The sequence below is a fragment of the Solea solea genome, chromosome 18 (genome assembly GCF_958295425.1).
Source record: "Solea solea chromosome 18, fSolSol10.1, whole genome shotgun sequence".
Classification (NCBI taxonomy): domain Eukaryota; kingdom Metazoa; phylum Chordata; class Actinopteri; order Pleuronectiformes; family Soleidae; genus Solea; species Solea solea.
This window is the reverse complement of record NC_081151.1, coordinates 5508902-5527984: the sequence shown is the minus strand read 5'-3', so window position 1 is coordinate 5527984 and position 19083 is coordinate 5508902. Positions and strand designations below refer to the sequence as shown.

The following is a 19083-nucleotide window of genomic DNA, read 5'->3' as shown; positions in this document are numbered from 1 at the left end:
GCCCAAGTCAACTCGGCCGGAGGACAGAATTCTGTCGCTCTGGTTCTGTATGGACTTCCATATATTATTGTTTCATTAATTTCTGTCACCAAGATGGACATTATCTATACAGCACAGAGGACACCCTTTTTTCCACCACTAGAAAGACACTCCTTGAGAAACAATCCATTTTTAGGGGCCACATATGCAGCCACTAGGAAGGACACCCACCCCCATGCACGCCACTGGATATAATAATATATAATATGATATGATATCATATTATATTTTATATCATTGATTTGATATGATATAATAGTGTTTCTCAGTGAACGGGACGCACCACTTTCCTCCTGCTTGGCGTTGCCATGGAGAGCGTTGCTGTGTGACGCTTGGTGATATCCAGGAAGACGCTGAGGCCCAGACCTCGTCCTAGTAAAAGGAGCGAGGAGCGAGATGGACGAAAACTTTCCTCTTGGAGACACCGGAGCGGTGAAAAACGTGAGTTCTGGCGCAGGAAAGGAGACGACGCAACCGAGACAGCGGTTACATGAACCCTGTGCGTTGTCCGTGGAGCTGTGACCACGGAATATAACGGTGCGGCGAAGGCTTGCGTTAGCTACGTAGCTAACGAGCTAACGTAAGCCTCCGTATGAGTTAATCTGAGAGTGTGGTAAACAGTTAAGGTACATGTTATCTGTTACACGCTGTCGCATTTAAAGAAAAGTCGCAAACCAGTTTGTATCAGAGTACTTTACGTTCACTGAATGCTAATGCTAACTAAACTATTAGCAGAAACTTCCCGACATGCACAGCTTGTGTTTACGCTCGCGGCCACTTTATTAGGTACACCTTTATATCGTTAATGATAGATTAACGTGTGAATCATGCAAGAAAGTATTATCACACGCTGATTTAATAGGATTGACAGTTGTATTACATTATGTAATAACATTATTTAAGCACCAAACTGCTTTAACTAAGTGTAATAACTGGACATATTACATTTAGTGTGTCTAAGCAGCACATTCAAACATTTCTCTCAGTAGAAAGCACAGTTAAAGCAAAGCCACGTCATAGCCTTTTTTGGAACTACTTCAAGTGCCTATGTGTAGCGTTCTAAAAATCTAAATCTCTTCTCCTTTTTAAAATTGCGTTCATTTCCCAGGTTGTAAAGTCTGGACGAAGGGCTCGCCTTGCAGCAGACCAATCATCGCTTGAGGATTCCCGCTATGCAAGGAAATCCTCCACCTCTGCTTCAATGGGAGAAGTATGTGATCACATGATTATTGAGAGAGAGTTAGTTGCATGTTATTACCACCTCACACTAAGCATCATCAATATGCATTTTGGTTTTGTCTTGTATATAAATCGAAGGAGGATGAAGAGGAGGTAGGTAGCATGAACAGAATTGAGACTTCCTTTGCATGGCTTCTGTTGTTAGTGCTCCAGACACCAACTTTATACCATTTACAGTGTCAGCGTCAGTGCACCAACTTGTGCCACCATTACTTTATTGCTTCATTGGTTCAATTTGAAATGAAATAGAACGGCTGAGAGTCTCACACTGCATAAAGTCACAGGAAGTTGACACATATGGTATAAAGTTTTTTGTTCAGACACTGTTGAGTAGCCTTTTTCCTACTTGAGCACATTTTAAAGCATAAACAGACTTTTCTCAATAACTGTTCATTGTGCTGTTTTTTTTGGATCTTGCATACTTGCTTTAAGTGTTTAAGTATCAACTTCATGGAAGCTCTAAAACCTTTTTAAACTTTAAAGTCACACAGTACTGTAACTGGGCTCTTATACATTTTGTAAAAAACAATATCCCATAAAAATCCCTGTGACTCTACCACGGTTTTTTAATAAACCTTCACTTTAAAGAATGAATAGCATCTAATGGACTACAGATTGTAACAATCAGTAAATGTACATTGTCCTTTAAGACTGCTGTAGAAACATGGCGGAAACAAATCAGTGGCCTATGTAAAGCATGGTCCTTGCCTAAGGTATATATGAATGGGTTAGTTTAAGTCAACTAACACCATTCACCCATCCTGGGGCACTGGTGCCAATCCAACTGACATAGGGTGAAGGGCGGTGTACACCCTGGATAGATCCCCAGTCCATCACAGGGACACATAGAGATAAACAACCATCCACTCTCACACTACTACAGTCAATCTAGAGTGTCTAATTTGCCTAATCCACAAATCTAAATGGTTTTGGGGATTGGAGAATCTTCCAATTCCAAATTGTACACACTGGACCTTTAATTTGAGCAAAGATGTCGTCATATATTGATCCCTGCCTCTTGAAACATGGAATGATGCTGAATATAGGCGTAAATATAGAACAAAAAAATGACGTGAGTGGTACCAGTAGAAATGCAACACATAATTTCACTTCCCTGTCACTGATATTTATGGAATCAATCACATCTCCTGGATTGGCAAACTGTAAACGAGCCAACATTCCCTGAGCGGAAAAATGTCAGCAATGCTCTCGCTTTAGGCTAATCTTCTCCAAATTAGGCCAACTTCCCTAATGTATGAACCAGTATTCTCGCGCCCTCTCTGACCCGCTGTGTGCATGCAATACATTTTTCCAGAGTGTCGTGCGACTGGGTGGGTTTATTTGCAGTCTTCGTTTATCAACCCTGGCCTCTTCTGTCTAAAATACCCAACTGATTGGTCACATTCCTGACATCCTTTTAAACAAAGACGCCGTTGCTTTTATGGGCTCAAAGGGTTTGGCCACCACGAGTTCCTTGCCCCAGAGACCATCAGAGAATCTTAAATTAGAAACCACAAGGGCCAAGCTAATTGCCCCAACAGCCATTACTATTTTACTACAGCTGTGAGGTTCATATTTGGTCATGCATTGGATGCACAGATTTGTTTTGTTTCTCAGGACACTTAGCGTCCCCTCCATTTTTGTTGCGTGAAATAATGTCACATGAATTTATTACTCTGCGAGGCACTCGACCTTATTATCTTGTCTCATGAAAACTGGTCATTGTCAGAAATGCCAAATATTAAACATCAGGGATGTCAAAACACAAGAAGGAATTTGCTTCAAAGGCCTCTGTTGTCTTTGTTGTGTCTGTTTTTGTTCGTAATGAAGTAATGGGGATTCATTTAACGACTTGGACGGAGCTCGTTCGACCTCAGCAGCGTCAGATTTATAAATGGTTCGGTGAAGGAACCAGCCATGGAAGGTTATTTCCTCTTTCATCACAAACAAAACAAAAAAAAAAATACATCTACAAGCTTTGTTCTCTGTAGGCCCAGCTCAGGAATGAGAAATGTGTGTGTGCTTGTTATTTTTTTTTTCTTTCTTTCTACTTATTCATTTGTCTAATGTCCACCCATGTGCGCTCTGAGGAATTCATTCATTCATTCAAGAACCGGTCTCAGGCTCCCCGGTCTCAGGCAGGATTGAGATGCTTACTGACTTTACTATTTTCAGAATCACAGAATGAGAGGGAGAAGGTCATTTTCTTTTTTTCTGTCAATCTATTTTAAGGTCAGACTTACAGGCAGTTCCCACACTCTGTTCAATATGTTTTGAAACTATAATAAAGAAACAATGGAGTGAGACGAGAGATGAGAATCTGTACTGCACATACCAGACACATGGCTTCGTATAGAGGAGTTGTTGCTTGTTTTTTAGCTTAAAATGGAGACTAAAATAGGACCTTAAATAAAACATTTAACAGGACAAATGTACGTTTTGTCTCCTGTATTAAAGTTAAGCTTTGGGGCTTGATTTTCCTGATGTAGACTAGAGAGCCCTCTACTGGCAAATGACCAACTTAAACTTACTTGAGTCTTTCTATTTTCTATTTGTTCATCTCAATGACAAAGTAAACAAAGATTAAAGGCTAATAAGAGTTAAAAAGGACTTATTTCTCCTCAGTGTGAGTGAGTAAACATCCAGTGACATTGTTTGCTATTAAAAAGCTCTCTCTCCTTCCAGGCCCCGCCTCCTAAACCAGCACGGCGGCAGGGTGGTTGGGCAGAGGAAAGCTCTGGGTCCGGATCTGCCAAGTAAGTATCTCCCCCCCCAGCACAGACCTCGGGTTATGCGTTATTAATGAACTCTCATGCTGTTGAATGAGCTTATTTATCAGTGCGTATTTGGCACTCAGACTGTGAATCAACAAGGTTAGGGGCAGCCTGTCTGAGCATGCAACTCTCCATTCGTCTTCATCTGTGAGCAAGGTGGTAATTGACATGGTTAATGCATCAGCCACAGGAGGGCACTGTTAGTCAGCTCGCCACTTCATCACAGGGGTTCAAGCCACTCAATCACCCCCTCAACACTGCGGTCTGCTCTTTACATAGGGAGCACAACATGGAGAATTAGTGAGATATTTGAAACAGATGGAAGCAGCTTGCTAAAAGGTTTCGTTTACTACCAACACATCGAAATATGATTACAAGATTAAGTAAATATGAAGCTTTTTTTTTTTACTACACTGTACAAGTACAACACTCCCCCTCTGTGTGCTAGTGTTCTTGTCTTTTCTTCAGTCTCGGTGCAGCCGAGCGTGCAGGAGATGCACTGACGTGTACAGCCTCCGATGATTGTATTTATTTGTGTAGTTTAAAACAGCAAACTCAATAGATCTCTTGAATCTCGCAGAAGGTCAGCGTGTCGCCTCTCTGCTTTTTACATAACCCCCTCCCGCTTGATACCCAGCCTCAAAGTGATTGAAATACAGGAGGTGTAAAAGGGGTTTGCACGTGCATTGATCCTCTCTGAAACAAAGTAAGTAATGGTCCCCACTGGAACTGGCAAGGACTTTTCCCTTCAATGTCACCCCTCATGCTCAATCACCGCCATCCTCCTCCCACTAATCCCAGCGCAGAAATCCCGGGATTTGTCGATCTATCACTTCTAATTGACACTAAATGATCTGTCAGTTTATTGATGAACCTTTGAAACCGGGTTGTCACAATATATTTTATCCCTAACAACTTTTTCCAGACAGTTTTACCATGTCTATCACTTTGCCTTACATGAGTCTTAATCAAGGGGCCTGTAATGTGTCGCAAGTGTCGCTACCCCCGCCCTCTGGTCAGGACGCAGTCCAAGGGCAGGCAGGTAGGTAGGCTCCTTCAGCTCAGCCTTGCCCTGCCTTGTGTGACTCTTGTGCCTTCAAGCCTGTTGGTTTCGACTCAGACAGCGTTTATAAGTCACATAACGCAGGAGTAGAGATTATTGGCTGGAGGTTGGGAATAGTTAACTGTGTTTTCCTTTGTTTTGTGTCTGGATTAATAATGAATGTATTTAGATAATTAACAGATAAATTGTTAGTTTTTTTATATCTCATTTAATGTGTTTATGCACAAGAAGGAGTTTGTGTTGATTGAATATCGCGCTTGGAATCCACAGCAAACAAAACCTCAGGAAATGCAAGAGAAGACCGGTCTTTTGCATTTCATTTATTCTAATTCATTCTAATACGATTATATAATTTACTTTATTTATGATGTCATCTTTTTATTTAAATAATAATGAGTACTGTCGGTGTGTCCTCCTGATTTTTGGGAAGTCACAGTACTTTATTTGTATAGTGCCCAATCACAACATACATTAGCTCAAGGCACTTAACATAATAAGGCATAAACCTTACAATATTATGGAGAGAGAGAAGAGAAGAGAAAACCCAACAGATCAAGGAGCAATTAATTCATTTTAAAACCAGTAGGGGGCACTACTCAACCAGAGATCCACCAAAGCATTTAGCATCTTTTTTAAAAGAAAACATCAAACCCATCATATTCATCTTCCAGTCAAAACATACCAGAACTTCCTGTGCTCTGGTCAGTTTTTAATGACCAGGCTGTAGCACAATCATGCAGTGATACGTTTGATGATGTCTTTGATGCCAAGTTGAGTGTGTGCGTCCTAAAAATAAAGTGCTGTGGTAGAGATTCAATCCAAAAATAGTATTTTTTTGTGTCTGGCATCCTGTGTTCAAGCCGAGCTGTGTAAATGGAGAGAAGTCTGAAAATAGCACCCAGATCCAGCAGGAGATGAAGCTGAGAAAGCACAACTATCATAGACCCCTGGTATCATGGAACGACTATAATTAGATATGAAAATATGTATCTATCAGGAAGTGTTTTATGACATTATCCTGTAGTATGTAATTATTATGGCAGTGTATTTGTCTCACAGTTGTTCTTTCTGCTTATTTTACAGATCTTCACGCAGACCTGCAGCTGAGGATCTGGAGGAGTAAGTCTCAGACACCATATACATATTTTTAAGTGTTAGTTGCTGATTGAATTCGATGATTTAAATTATAAATTTGGATTCAAATAAGTTTGCATGTTTCCTTTGTAGCACAGTGGAAACGGTGCTGTACCTCCAATCTGCCCTCCGCTGTAGCTAATCTCCCCACCTTCCAAGAACAATCACTTAGCATGATTAAAAGACAGCGTGACTGACTTTGTCATCACTTTTGTTGCTGCTAGGAGCCCAGATTTCCTTTCATTATACTTTTTCATCACATCATTTTGTGACTAGAATAGTCATCATCTCCAGGAGCGGCATGTAGAGAACAGGGTCTTGTATGTTTTACCCAGCACAGTTGGAGTTCAGCGCTTTAACAGAAGCTTGGTTTAAAACTAAAGACAAAAACCCCTGTATTTTATTCATCTGTCACAACTGCCCAAAAAACCCAAAACATTTAGAGGTGATCTTATAACCCTGGACAGCACAAGACTCTTATATCACTATTAGTGCCACTATTCCAGTCTCAATTAAGCATACTGAGCAAGCATCCTTTCTACTATGAGGGGACAAAGCAAAGCGAAGTTGCCTCGGAGCCACGTCACTCACTTCCTGTGATGACCTCACCCGGGCTCCATTTTTTTCCAAGTGTTCAATAATTCATACTCTCCCACTTCCTGTTTCTTCAGCCGCCGCCTGCAACCACAAACTCCCCAGGGATCAGATGATGAAGGAGGTAAGAGCACCCTCGGAATCCCCCCCCACCCCCCACACACACACACTCTCTGTGTGTTAACGGATAAAGAGGAGCCCTCCAGTGACTGCTTATCCAGACGTCCAGATAAGCAGTCAAATCATGCTCACTTCATATTTGTCTCTGGATCCGACATGGATTTGTGTGTTCGACCACAGGAGCAAGTGACACCCGTACAATCACAGCCCCTTTGATGTGCATATGCACGGTGAATGAAGTCATATTCATAGTTGATAGTAGAATATTGCAGCAGTGTTTATTGTGTGTTTCCATCATCATCGACCACCCGGAGCAACAGTTATTCACAAACATGCGCGCACACAGTGACTGGCAGGTGCTGTTGAATACCGATTTAGCGCCGACATCGCTGCTTTGACTGAAGTCACCTGAGGGCACCGACTCTTTGCTCCACCAACAATGTCAGCGCTGACAGAGAAAATCACTGCCCGAGCTCTGCCGTTGTTTTATGTTTCCACTGCAAAGCAGCAGGGAAAATATAGAATTTCCTTAGGACAGATCGGTTAGCGACGTTAGAAACAGTGAGGGACTTAATCACATCAGGATTCAGGATTGTTGATGTATAAACAAATTCCATTTCAGATTAAAAGAGTCTGTCAATGTTTTCCCTTAAAAACATTTAGAAAATTGCAATGTAGCTCAGAACAGACACATGGATAAAAATCATTAAGTGTTGTGTGCTGAAAGTGGGACATTACTAAGAAAGTATTACAAAACTGATAATCAAATGTGACAATTTAGTGCAAAAGACATAAATTGCACTGTAAATTGTTTCATATTTCTTTTGCACGTGTTTGTATACACACAGACACACACACATGAAGAGTTCATAGGTTTGGTTCTCTTACAGTTAATGCCAACGGAAAGATTATTACTCTGTGGAGGGGAAACCTCTTAATACAGAGCTGCAGGCAGGGGCAGTGGAAATTACAGTGCTGAGGGTTAGTGAGATAGCCCCGGCGATCTTGATTATGTCCCCTACCCTTATCCCTTATGTCCACTGGCTACAAGCACAGAGGGAGAAAAAGAGAGGGAAAGGCTAACTGGGTCCCTTGCTCCCATCTCTCCATCAGCTGCCCCCACAGCCTCCTGCTGGTCACTTGAAATAGCACCGGCATTGCAAACAGTCATGTGTCTCATGTCTCGGTCAGTGATGTGTGGAATATTGTCCCCCATAAGCCATTTTCAAGTGGATTATGTGCCTTGGTAATCATTGGTCTGGACCCCCCCTGCATAGCATATAGCGATGTGGTGTTCTCTCCAAAGTCACTGACCAGCGTGTGCCTCCCAGGAGTACTGTGTGTCTACATTCACAGCAAATCATCCCCGTTTGATATTTACATGCTTCAGTGGGAAGAAGCCGGACGCGACCGTGTACTAAGGGCGTGCGCGGCGGTGCTCACCGGCGGACAAAAGCCACATTGATACCTGTCCCACTGAGGGAAGGGAGTCAGAGTAGGTGAAGTGTGCCGCGCCGAGGCCAGGCATCATTTTCCTGGTGGAGTCGCCCCTTTGCACCAGAGGAGAACAACGGCTTGTTTGCAGCTGCTTTGAAGCCACGCTTGACCTCCAGTAATAGTTTGAATTTGATGCCTGTTCAAAACAAATGTTTTTTTTTTTTCTCCACTTAATAACAGACTTTGCATATAGACAGCGTTTGCCTCTGTGTTTCACACTGAACTCTCACGGAGAGTGTTAATAGCATATTAGTTGCTAAAAATGAAAAAAGTGTGTGTGTGTGTGTGTGTGTGTGTGTGGACAGGAAGAGAACCCAGGAATATGTTTGAGGAGAGTTGGACAGCAAGGTTTTTTGATGTCATTGCACTAAGACCATTAAATTTGATTGGGGGTCCAGGGGGGACGGATTCTGCTGAACGCTGTGCTTTGTAAATGAGAGGACAAAGTGTCACCGGGGCCTCATGAATATGAAATACCCGCGCCTGCATTTATTTGGATATCAGAAACACAGATGAATCTTGTCAGCGGCTAAACGAGTGTCGCATGTTTAATTTGGCTTAATTACAAAAAAAAAGGAGAGAAGGAACTTAAGTTATCAACAGAGGGCGAGGTTTTGTTGACGGGTCAGGTTTTGACCATGTTGTCCTCCTTCCTTCATCTGACGAGTATGTTTGGAATCAGAATCATTTCCTCTCTATCAGAACACTTTGTAACTTGAACGCGGCACACAGAAATTCAGTGTTCTCTTGGCGATCGATACAATTCTTCAACTACACTTTATTTCCAGGAGTTATTTTGAAGGAATTGTCACATAGATGCCAAGATATTTCCTCACATCAGATGCAGACTTCCATCTCTTCACCTCTATTTAGGTCCTCTATTGACTTTCCCCTCAGGGTGCAGTACTGTGGTTAGAGATTACTGACAAACCCTCTTCATGCAGTCCAGCTCCCCCCCCCCCCCTCTCCCGGACTGTCTATCTGTTCCTCCCTTTTTATTTGCTTCCTCTCTCCCCCCCTCTCTGTTCATGTCACTGTCAACACTCGTAGCCGTGGAGCTAATAAGGATGTGCAGTCTGTTGCTCCAACCGGAAAACATTGTACAGGAAAGATACATCACACCCACGCTTGTATGACATTTTTAGTAACTGCACCATATAAAAACATCTATTGCATTCTATTGGTGTCTCTGTGTACATATACACACACACACATCTATATATATCTATATCTATATACTGTTCTCCAAATACGTCATTAAATCAGTAGCAACTGGGCTTATATATATTTTTCTGCTACTAATTCAAAGACTTTTGCTATTCTGTTGTCAAGTTTTATTAAGTCTTATGTAATTTTCTATCAGATAAAATAAAAACAAGTCATATGTAATGAAACATTGGGTCAAGAAACAGCTCAATGTAGAATATAATTAAAATATAGGCACAGAAAGAAAGTGACAATGTACAACTAGTGCACTTTTGTGATGCCGAAGTCTTGGGTCAGGAGCAGCACTCATCGCTGATTGCATATTTTTATTTAAAGTATTGCAGGGAACAAATACGACATGTGTTGTGGGACAGCACATGCAGCCATGCTCCTCTGTCAATCGTCAGATGGTAACAAAGAGGAGCAGCACGTGTATGTCGGGGTGGCTGTGGGCTTTGATGACGCCGCACGGGTCTTCTGCAGGCACCGCGCTGCTGGACGTCTCCTAAACCAAGTGTTGTGTTGCCAGTGACGTGCTGCTGTGCTGCGTGCACAGTGCACAGTGGGGCCGAGCGGCTCCTGTACCACACTGTGATGCAGCTCGTCAGTAAACTGTCAGAGGTGCACCTGTAGAGGTTAGTGAGGATGTTGGTGTTCATGCCAAACATCCTCACTCTTCCTTAGGAAACTCTTCTTGAACCCATTCTTTTTGTTCATTATTAATGATTCATTTTTCTCTAATTAGTTCTATCACATCCCTTATTACACTGTTTTATTTCCCTGCTTCTACAAATGTAGATCTGAAAAAAGGCTGTAGAAAGTTTGCCCTGTACTTCTTGGGAGTGGAGCCATCCACTGTCCTGTTGTGATTTGCCAATTAAAGTGGGTTCCCACTGTTTGAGCAGCGGGCTGGCGGCTCCTGGCACCGCAGCCCCTGCCAGGCCGCACTGTGACTTCCGACCCCACACAGATGGGCCCACAAGCAAATACTCTTGCACATGGCTGGATGCCTCCCCAGTCGGAGTGGCAGAGTGGACATGGAGGTCGGCCCACCGGCCACTGCAGGTCCTGGAGGTGGGTGGCACTGACAGGGCCCAAATGCTAAGGTAGCAGGGGGTGCTTTCTGGGGAGCCCCTGGCCAGCGGCCTTCTCACAGCAGGAAGAGCTGCCGCCTCACCTCCTGAATATTCATGGCCGCATGGCTATTGTGACAGGGCAGCTCTTATGAGGATGTAACTAGAGAGAGAGAGAGGGAGAGGGAGAGGGAGGAGAAACAGTGCCACACAGACTTTGTCTCACACAAACATGCTCACAGAAAATGTGTGCTTCTGGATTTCCTGATTATTTTTTTTGTACAAATTATAAACGTGTTATCTTGGTTTTTAGATATTCCAGTGATTCCAGACCTTGAGGAAGTGCAGGAAGAAGACCTCACGATGCAAGTTGCAGCTCCACCAAGGTACCTCTAACACACACACACACACACAGGTTTGCGCAGCTATTCTTCTTAGGACACTGCATTGACTTCCATTCATTTGGACATCTTAAAGCAATAATCCCTACTTTAACGTAACCACAATTCAAATCTTACTTATGCCTCATTAGGACCAGGTTTTGGTCTCCATGAGGACACACTCAGAGTATATTCATGCACAGGAAACAGTAAACAGCTCAGTAGCTGACTTTTGGTGACTTTGATGGTTACTTGTCCTTGCTTTATCGGCCGAAATGGGGAAATAACAGTAGGGTGTGATTTATGCAACTCTGTTACCAGGGTCCTTACTAACTGGGCCCTTTGATTTACAGGTCAGTGAGAGACACGCCGACATGTGTCAAATATGTAGCAAGGCTATGACAGCGGTGGAGGTTATTAGGCTGGGGCTTGCTCTCTGTGCGAGATAATATCCACATTGAACTCATTGTGGGGGCAATGTAGCGTGTAATGTGCAGTAAGTAGGACTGGCATGCACTGCTAGGCCCCGGCCACTTTGAGAGCCCCCCCCCCTCGCTTAATTCCAGCCCATAGATAAGCAGCTGGGTTTCAATTTGAAGCGTTTACCACTTGGCAACCGTCTCCTGCTCTCTGTGGTTTTGAGCCTCATTGTGCACAAACTCCAAACTTCTCCGCAGCCACGTCACAGTCTTTGGTTTATTAGTTAGTAGGGAAAGTACTGCACTTAAGATTGCTGCTATTATTTTGTCATCACAGTGGAAGTCTGTGTGCATCACGGGCCTTTTCTGACTTCCTGTCACCTTGTCGTTAGCATTCAGGTGAACCGGGTAATGACCTACAGAGATCTGGACAATGATCTGAAGTATTACTCTGCCTTCCAGACCTTAGTAAGTCAAGAACGTTTATTTTTATATCTTCTCAACAATGTTCTCGTCAAGGTGGTCCATTTACTCCTGCAACCGGCGTCACCCCAGTTTGTGCAAGCTAAGTTCATTTTTTTTCTTTCCTGCACCCTCTCTTCAGGACGGAGAGATCGACTTGAAGCTCCTCACCAAGGTTTTAGCGCCAGAGCAGGAGGTGAAAGAGGTGAGTAGGTTTTTAGTAAATATAGCTTGTGATCTCCCAGCGAAGGCCTGTCCAGCTGTTTCTAGAGCACCAGGGGAGCTTGCCACTCTGTCTCACAGGTAATCAAGATTTATGATGTGTACATTAACAGCCTGTGCTCTCCTTCCCCCCATTCTCCTCCCTTTGCTCCCAGCCCGTGCTCTCTTTCTTGGTGTGTCTCCTTCTGCCTCCTAATTCTTCTTCGCTCCCTCTCTTTTGTCTCTCTTTTGCTCTGCAGGATGATGTGAGCTGGGACTGGGATCATCTGTTTACAGAGGTGTCCTCAGAGCTGCTGATGGAATGGGATCAAGGAGAGAATGAGGAGCAGGCTGCCTTGCCTGTAACATGAGGATGAGGAGGAGGAGGAGGTTTGGACTGGGACTTTAAATGGCTCCAGTGGGAACTAGGTGAATGTCCATTACACAGAAGGGCCAGTGACTTTGGTTATATTAACTTTAATTACAGTTTGTCGTCCATGTTGTATATTGTGTAAAGTGTAAAGTGTGTGTGCAGCGTTTGCTGTCTTTTCTAAATAAAGTTTGCCACATAGCAACCCTGTCCGACCCTGACTTTGGTAAAGTTTTTGAAACTCATTCTTTTTTTTTCTTTGCTATTTTTTAACTTTATCAGCCAAAAGGCAAACTCATTTTGCAAAGCTCCCTGAAAGTGGCTGTCACGGATAAAAAATAAAAAAAACAACCTCCCTATACTGTTAACATTATCAACACCCTCATACAAGTCCAAGGTTGATAATCAGCTAAGCTGAAATCCAGTTGATTGTGTTCAAATTAACATTCCTCATTAAAGCCCACAACCTTATTGTTATTGACTGTGCCATTGACTTTATCTTCCAGCTCTTCGATAGGCGCAACCCCTTCTTCACTATTATCTCAAATGCATTGAACAGAGTTCCTATTGACACCTGGGGGATTAGCATACATTATACCGTTTGCTGGATAAAGAGGAATGGATATAAGTCTGGCAGGAGGCAGCTGCTGGTGTCAGGTATGTGTTCTTTTAAAGTTCTTAATAAAGTACGTAAAGTCACGACAATATAATGACTTAAAACATCTGCGTCATACACACATCGGCACCCAATTTGTTGAGCTACATTATAAACCGTGCCGTCAGTGTAAAGTGGTCGCATGTATCAGCATTCAGTTTTGTCTTTGGTTCATGTGCGTGAATAAGAGAGCAGGCTGTCGGTGTGGGTCCAGGTCTATTAGAGAAACAGCTGTAACATTTACAGATAGTGATTAGGTTTATTTCTGAGGCGCAGGAGCAGTCTCATGGTATTTGGAGATGCACAGCGAAGTCCTCAAGGACACGAGATCTATGCATCGAACAGCTCAATCACTGCCCATCACAAATAGATCCAGACCCCCCCCCCCCCCCGTTCGTTTCGCCTTGAATCAACTTCATAATGTGTGATTCCTCAGGACAAAGCAAATCACACGGGATGCTTGTGCTCAGAATACTTGTGTGGCACAATATTTGAGCTCAGCGCTCAAATTCAGAGTGACCTCTGTTTCTGTATCAGACATAAAAACACACACTTTTTTTTTTTTTTTTTTTACCGCCTCCACAATTGGCTGATTTAGCCAGACCTAATGAATTCTGCCCATATGCCCCAAGCAGCTGCTACGTTGCCCCTTCCTCCCGCCCCTGCCGAGCTGCGAAGTGTCCATCCATGTAGAGACAACCTCTAGCTGTCTCTCTGGAGAATGCTAAGCCTGCCACTCCTTTGCTGGCAGCCGGTCGGTGCTGTCTGAGGTGGACTTGGGACGGGACGGGAACTCAGATTAGGGCCCAGTGATCGCGGGTTGTGACCGGCCTCAAATGATTGGCCTGAGCGCCGTTGGATCAGAGAGGGGATTATAGCAAGAGAAAGATCCAGAGATGCTGTTTGGCATATGCATTCATCCAGCTTCTCAAAGTGACCTCTGTCCGCTCACTCTTCCTGCTGTTCTCTTCTCTTCTCCCCCTTCTTTGCCTCCATGTGTCTCGGTGTTTACAGTGTTTCATGATGCTGACTGCGAGGCTGGCGATGACCTCTTGCTGACTGGGCGCGTTCACTTCAATCACGCCAACTGCTGCAATATATACATTATTTCCAGCGAGGAAGACAGTTGTGTTGCCGCAGAGCCTTGTGGTTATTACGATAGCTTTCAGATGAACATTGTGTCACTGGGGAGGTTCTCTCACGAGGAGTCTGAAGCCGTGTTGATGCTGTGTTTATCAGATCAGATGATAAAGGCCTCACATGGGTTTAGGGTGTCATTTGTTTTTCCTTGACGTTTTTCTATTAAAATAATAGAGCCATTACCGCTGAGGAGATCCAGTGTATGCTGCCCTCGTCGCGAGCGATGACACAATGTTTAAAAGTCTTTGATTTGTTGGGACACCAAATCTTACAGTTTATTTAGGAAAAGGGAAGTTTTTCCCGCGTGTGAATCTGCAGTGTTTATTTTAAGCAGCAGTTTGTTACTAAAGGCTCAGGCCAGTAAGGACCAGCTGAGGACATAGAGCTCTCAGGCCACTGAGTTTAAACGGGTAATATATCCTTGCTTTTATTTGGTCCCTTGGATTACTTTTCCTTTTTTGTGGCAAAGAAAACAAATGTAAGGAAGTAATACAATTTTAAAAATAATAATAAAAAAAAAACAGATGAAGGCCCCATTATTTTAGTATTTCCCTGCTCCTTGTTGCCAGGTCTTAATGTATTTTGATATTGTGCTCTAATTGGAAGGATAGAATAGAGATAATATGCTTCCAGCTCTACCCAATATGCCGTGGTGTTGACAGAAGTTTATACATCTTATCTGGTCTCAATATCAGCCTTCCATATGGCCCAGAAGCAATATGCTGAGGTGTAATTAAAGAAAATGGGGGAGATGTGGAGATAACTTGGGCCCGATGTTGGGGCCCCTCTGACACAGAGTGAGGGGTGAGGACAGACATGCTGAAGCTCAAGGAATATTAGCACCGGTTCATTCCACCAGGGGCCGCGAGCCTGTCGTGGCCTCCCTGTCACTGCAGGAGCCGAGCGAGCCGCGAGAGGACGACTGTCCGTTTTAAAAACAGGTAGAACATGAACTCGTCCTTCTTTTTGTGTCAGGATGAGAGATCCACGTTTTTGCACATTAATTCACGACGTTGGAGACACGCAAGGTCAATTCAAATGACTCATGTGGTCTTTGAAACAAGCCTCAAACAGGAGCCACACTGTTGATTTTGTCATGATATTTTAAGTTTATGGGGAGAAATCCGCTCCGCAGAACTAAGGCGAGCAGATCAATGTCATTTTTTCTTTTCTTTTGTTGATCAAAAATGGGGGTTTGTCTTTGAATAAGTGGCGTAAAACTGATGTTTTATTTTTCCGTATACTGCTCCTTTTAAAAGCATACAGGGAATTGTGGGAGAGGAACAGGAAATGACTCCACAAAAGAGATGATGAAAGAGATATTTTTCAAGACCTAAAGTTTGATGGGCTAATTTTTTTGTTCCACCAGTTTTGTCACTGCTATTTTTCCCCCGTCTCTTCTTTAGTTAATATTCTATGGCTCCAAATCCCTTTTTGTTTACCCCAGGTGGGCTTGGACATGAAACGACGAGGACTCTGGCAGCTTGGAAAGCCCCTGGGCATCTTACGGCCGTCATGTTGTCAAAAGACCTGCGGTGTGTGTGGGGGTGGGGGGGGTGGGGGGGGGGGGGAGTAAGAGGGCCGTGAATGTTTTTTTCAAGTGTAAACCACGAGATTGAGGGTAGGGCTTCTGTCCTTTTTTGTAACAGTGAGATTGGCTGCATTCATTATTATTATTGTTCTCTTCTCTCCTCAGGCTGAGGGTCGGGAGGCGAGACGGGTTTGAACATGAAATACAGTTGGGCTCCACATTTGTCAGCTATTTTTATTATTTCCCTTCTTCACCTCTCAGTCTTGTACACGAGGTTCATTCATTTTTCACATGACTGCTTTTCTTATCATTGTTGGCCCTCTCCGCTGGCCTATGAGTGACTTAAAGGCAATAAAACACAAAACATTCTGTAAAACACGGATGCCTCTCGAGTCACGGAGGCCCTGCAATGCCTCTCCGGGAAATTATGATAATAACTCAGTGGTGGTTGGAGTGTCCAGGTCGCTGTGGGGGGGGGGGGCTGGCTGCAATGGGAAAAGGTTCACCAAGGTCTTCTGGGCAGGGACGGGTCAAGGTGGCCTGTTGGGCCTCACCATCCACCCCCTTCTGTCATAAACTCTTTCCATCATGCAGGATGCCGGCCGCGGCCAGGTACACAGCAGAACCTCTTTGTCTTGTAGCTGCTGGCGATAAAGCAGGGGCTGATGGGAGAGTGGTTGTGTGTTGGCCCTCTGGTGAGCGGCGAGGTCAGCCGAGGAGCTTATCATGGCCAGCAGAGAAAAAACGCTTGAGTCAACAGAACTCCACGGTTTGCCCTCTGTGGGTCACAAACACACACTCGTGCTACGACGCTTTGAACTTGGTACTTTTTATTTTTGTTACTTGGTGACAGAAAGTTATAAGACAGCAAGGGAACTGTCTGGTCATGGATTTCTGGAGCCCGGGTTTGCTGCTGGGTGGAGGGAGGGAGGGAGGGGGTGGCTGTAGCCCCACAACACCTCCTGACTGTGTGAATGAGAAGGAGCGAGGACAGGAAGAGAGTGAGGGCTCCACCACTGAGGTGCTGACAGAGGGGGATCGAGGGGCTGAGATTGCACCTGTTCCGGCCCAGCAACCTCCCAGCAGGGCTTCACCAGAGTCTCAGCCTTCTCCTGGCATCTGTGATGGGGGCCAGGGCCAGTCCCACCTCCAGCGCTCGCTCCACCTCTTCTTTGCTTGTGGAGAGAGATGAGAAACGCTAGAGGCTCCATCTGCCGAGTGCTCGCCGCGGTCTCTGCGGCCCGCCTGGGGAAGGGGGTTGCTGGGCCTCCGTGACTCTGCCACGGGGTCTCTCAGTGGTAGACCACAACGAGGCACATCACACGTCACATACCAGCTGGCCAGGCTCTCTCCACTGTAAACAGAGACTAATGACCACTCAACAAACACACACACACATGGCCCTTGGTAGAATGGAGGAGGAGGAGGAGGAGGAGGGGGCACGTAAGTGAAACAGCTCGGCTTGGTTTGGATAAAGGAAAACAGCTTCCTGAGGTTACTTGACAGGATTTGCTGCTGCAGGAGAAAGTGATTGAGCCTGCGGTGGGAGCTCATCACCATCACAGTGGGATGTTGCTGAAGCTACTCGCCAGGTCCGACTCCGTCAGGCCACGACATCACAGTCCGCCGTTTCCTGGATGGTGTGCGACATCACAGGCCTCCTGTTGCTCCACAAACCCCCGGGCTCAAGCTGGACACCCACTGAATCTGTGAAGCTCTCTCATGTCGGAGCACTGTTCTGAGGAAGTGCATGCAGAGCTATGAGTCCTTTCTACATCTTTGTAAAACAAGTCTCATTCACAGATATTTCCCTATAAATAATTAAAAATGCAGCACAATTATCAAAATCTACGAGAGTTTTATTATTATTATACGGCAGAGCTGCCTTGGCATTTGTGTCTCCAGACTGAAGGACATTTGGTCATGTTTCCTGTCCTGTCTCATGCAGGACCTTCCTTGTTCGTGTCTCCACTGTAGGCTCAGTTTTGTCAAGAATCCCCCCCTTTTCCATCAAATTACAATTATTTTTAGCGTCTGCCGACCAGATCATTTCACATATGTCCTGCCATCTCATTTGCCCCAAATGTCCCCAACTTATGCATGTATAGATATAAATAAATATATGAATCACAGGATAGGAGTAGTGTGACATTGAGTGTTATTCCCCAGTTAGGCAAGGAGAGGCAGGGAGGTCACTCAGCTACACTGAGCCACTGGCAGCCCAGGCCCCGCTGGTCCACTGGAGTGACTGGGCTTCATCTACAAACTCGCAATAAATATCTGGCCATCATTTATTTTAATTCACTCCTTTCTTGCTCAGATGGAATGGATTCTTAACCTTGTAGGACAAGGACACCCGCATGCTGCCTGACTTGCCTTAGCTGCTAAATTATTCTTCATTCTTCAGGGGGAACGGGGAAGAAAAAAAAGAAAAAAAAAAAAAAAGAGTCCAGCGTTGCTCAAACTGTCAGCTCCAATGAAAAGCACGCCTGAAAACGTTGTCACTGAACCTCTGGACAAGGAAAGAGAAGGGGAGTGGGCAGCTAAAGACAGAGTGAGAGAAGTGGGGGAGAAAGAATTGGGGGGCAGGGAGGGGGTTAGCAGCCTCCAGAGTGATTTATTTGCCAAATCAGGACACAATGAGTCGATTATGAGTCCTCTAATAAGAGAGAGTGTTTGGGGACCCACTAATTGGGCATGATTGAGTTGCAGTCTGGGAGCCGGGCGAAAAGGGAACCTGGTCGGCGGCTGTCATGCAATCATCAGCTAATCAGAGCTTTGAAATTAAAACTGCGTGTTTAGGGTAGAGGATGGGATAATGGCGGGGACCCTGCCTGAGCTCTGAGGCTGTCTGAAGAGGCTGTCTCTCTCTCTCACTCTCTCTCTGTGTGTGTGTGTACATGTGTATGTTTACAATTACAACAGTACATTTGTGTGTAGTGGACAGGACAGATTATTGTTTGCACTGTGTGTGTGTGTGTGTGTGTGTGTGTGCACAGACATTTCAGTGAGCAGGGGCTTGAGTGAATAAAAAAAAGGAGCACCCTCTCATAATTATTAAATGACATAGTTATTTATTTCAATAACTCTACTCTCATACAGATGTTTAAGAGGCCGACTCAACAAGTTCCTACAAAATGAGTGTATAGAAACATTTCTCGCAGAAATCACAGTTCAAATATTATT

At 44.4% G+C, this 19083-nt stretch overlaps 1 protein-coding gene across 1 annotated transcript; it reads left to right on the top strand.

The window, feature by feature from the left end:
• Window positions 1-339: 339 nt before the first annotated feature.
• Window positions 340-12792, top strand: LOC131444397 (intraflagellar transport protein 43 homolog A). The gene is made up of 9 exons (XM_058614672.1): window positions 340-480; window positions 1148-1249; window positions 3964-4034; window positions 6199-6234; window positions 6921-6967; window positions 11053-11125; window positions 11931-12006; window positions 12143-12205; window positions 12462-12792. The coding sequence occupies exons 1-9, from the start codon at window positions 436-438 to the stop codon at window positions 12570-12572; spliced, it is 624 nt and encodes a 207-aa protein (XP_058470655.1). The 5' UTR covers window positions 340-435; the 3' UTR covers window positions 12573-12792.
• The last annotated feature ends 6291 nt before the right edge of the window (window positions 12793-19083 follow it).